This window comes from Petaurus breviceps, unplaced genomic scaffold, assembly GCF_028583685.1.
Source record: "Petaurus breviceps papuanus isolate PSGF00001 unplaced genomic scaffold, PetGlider_PUasm1.0 355, whole genome shotgun sequence".
In the NCBI taxonomy this organism is placed as follows: Eukaryota; Metazoa; Chordata; class Mammalia; order Diprotodontia; family Petauridae; genus Petaurus; species Petaurus breviceps.
In genome coordinates, this window is record NW_027186289.1 from 1,942,719 (window position 1) to 1,945,029 (window position 2,311).

The 2,311-nt window shown below is 41.6% G+C and overlaps 1 protein-coding gene across 1 annotated transcript in view; it reads left to right on the forward strand.

Annotated features, from left to right (window-relative positions):
• LOC138168165 (zinc finger protein 3-like) overlaps positions 1 to 1,220 on the forward strand; it is a 220,635-nt gene extending 219,415 nt beyond the window's left edge. Inside the window, 1 exon segment of the mRNA XM_069097211.1 lies at positions 421 to 1,220. Within this exon segment, the coding sequence (XP_068953312.1) occupies positions 421 to 459 (39 nt within the window). The 3' untranslated portion in view covers positions 460 to 1,220.
• Positions 1,221 to 2,311: the final 1,091 nt, after the last annotated feature.

The following is a 2,311-nucleotide window of genomic DNA, read 5'->3' on the forward strand; positions in this document are numbered from 1 at the left end:
CAGACCTCAGAAGATTCATGCTGGGGAGAGGTTTTATGGACATAATGAATGTGGGAAGGCTGTGTGCTCCAAAACTCTCCTTATTGTCCTTCAGAGAATCCACACTGGAGAAAAACTCATTGAATGTAAACAGTGTGGAAAAACTTTCACACAGAGATCCAGTTTTACGGCACATCAGAAAATCCACACTGGAGAGAAACTTTTTGAATGTAATCAGTGTGGAAAAGCTTTCAAACAGAAGTTCAATCTTGCTGTACATCAGAAAATCCACACTGGAGAGAAACCTTATATATGTGATCAGTGTGGAAAGGCTTTCACACGGAGCCACAGTCTTAGTGCACATCAGAAAATCCACACTGGAGAGAAGCCTTATGAATGTAACCAATGTGGAAAGACTTTCACAACGATCCGTAATCTTAGTGCACATCAGAGAATCCACACTGGAGAGAAGCCTTATGAATGCAAACAATGTGGAAAGGCTTTCAGAAGGAGCTCCAATCTTGCTATACATAAGAGATCCCACACTGGGGAGAAACCTTATGAATGTAAGCAATGTGGAAAGGCTTTCACACATAACCATGGTCTTCGTGGACATCAGAGAATCCACACTGGTGAGAAACCTTTTCAATGTAATCAGTGTGGAAGGGCCTTCACCCAGATCTCCAATCTTGCTACCCATCAGAGAATCCACACTGGTGAGAAGCCTTATGGTTGTAATCAATGCGGAAAGACTTTCACAAGGAATTGTAGGCTTGCTAGTCATCAGAAACTCCATGCCTGAGAGAAGTCTTGTGATATAATCAGTGTGGAAAGGTTTTCAGACTCAGGTCTAGCCTTGTTTGTATCAGAGAATTCACACTGGGGAGAAGCCCTAGGAAGTTGATTCAACATATATGAGGGCACGTTATTGTTAATTATGTTCATGTGTTAGTCATCAGTACTTAGCAATGTTGGTTCAATTTCATGCACTATTCATTAACTTTTTCATACATTCAATATCCAAGAACTGTTGGAGGCAAAATTCAGCACATTCAGATATGGTCCCAATTATATCCAAGCCAGTTTTTGATCGGTTTTAAAATTCCAGGCTTGATCTGGTCTGTAGGTAGGCTAGAGGAAGGGGGAGTACATTTGGTGGGCTTCACAGGACAATTTGCCAATAGCAGTTAAAAATGTTTAATCCACTGAGTAAGTGGAGGGGAGCAACTGCCCCAGGAAATGATGGGGGGGGGGGGGGAACAAGCTGGTGGAATGTTGGATAAGGACAGTCAGCACATATACATTCTGGAGTCTTACATCAGTCCAGTGAGCAGGAGTTTACACACAGTGAATAGTTGGTGGAAAAATGGCAATATTACTATATGCTAGTTAATAAAATATACAATTTGATTATTTTCTAAATGATGGCAGATTTTTGTTACTATTATCACTTATTATTAAAAGTTTAACCCATAAATTCCCTTACTGTAATTGGGAGAGGTCCTAGTGCCTTAAACTACAGTCTTACAGAATCTCTGAACACTGTCCACAGGGTTGGGGAGATCTTTTCTTTAAGTCAGAAGTCCAAAGCAACCCCACAAAGTTCTCTCCAGAGGATTTGGCTATGCTTTTCTCCCAACAGTTAGTCACTATCATTAGTGTGAGGGATAATTTGCAATGAAGTTTCCCCATTCTGAAAAATCAAATCTAGTGGCTCCAGCATCCACTAGACCTAAGTTTTAGAGGTCACCTGACCTTAGAGGAATCTGGGACTTAGAGCAATGGAGGCAGTGCCACCTAAGCACAAGATATGCCAAATAAGGACAAAACTGCTTTCCTGGCTTTGCATTGGACACCCACATGTTTCCATGTCCTTTGTCTCTGAGATAGATCCCTGGGCTGAGGTTGTGAGCTGGCCTCCCTACCAATGAGAGTGAAGGGTGGTTGGGCTGTTGGTTTTCTGCGTTTGAAGGTTATATAACCATGGACTTGCTTCTACCTGCTGCCCTCTCCCTGGCAGATGCCATTTGAGTGACATGGGCGGGGGGGAGTTCTTATGAGAAGAATAAAGACCTTTTCTGATCTTAGACTACAAACGCTTTTATCCCAGACAAATTTTTTCAAATATTTTGTCCCATTCTGTAATAGATCTGCCAGCATCCACATCAATGGTAACAGCTTTAACAGTTCAATAGAATGAATTTTCAAAAGATGTTACAGGGAAAATCAGTCACCCTACCTCCCTTTACATTTTAGGTATCATCTGTAATGGCACCAAAAACCCAGTATTTAGTAGGGAGTACAGTCAGTTAAAGATGTAGTGCTGTGGCCA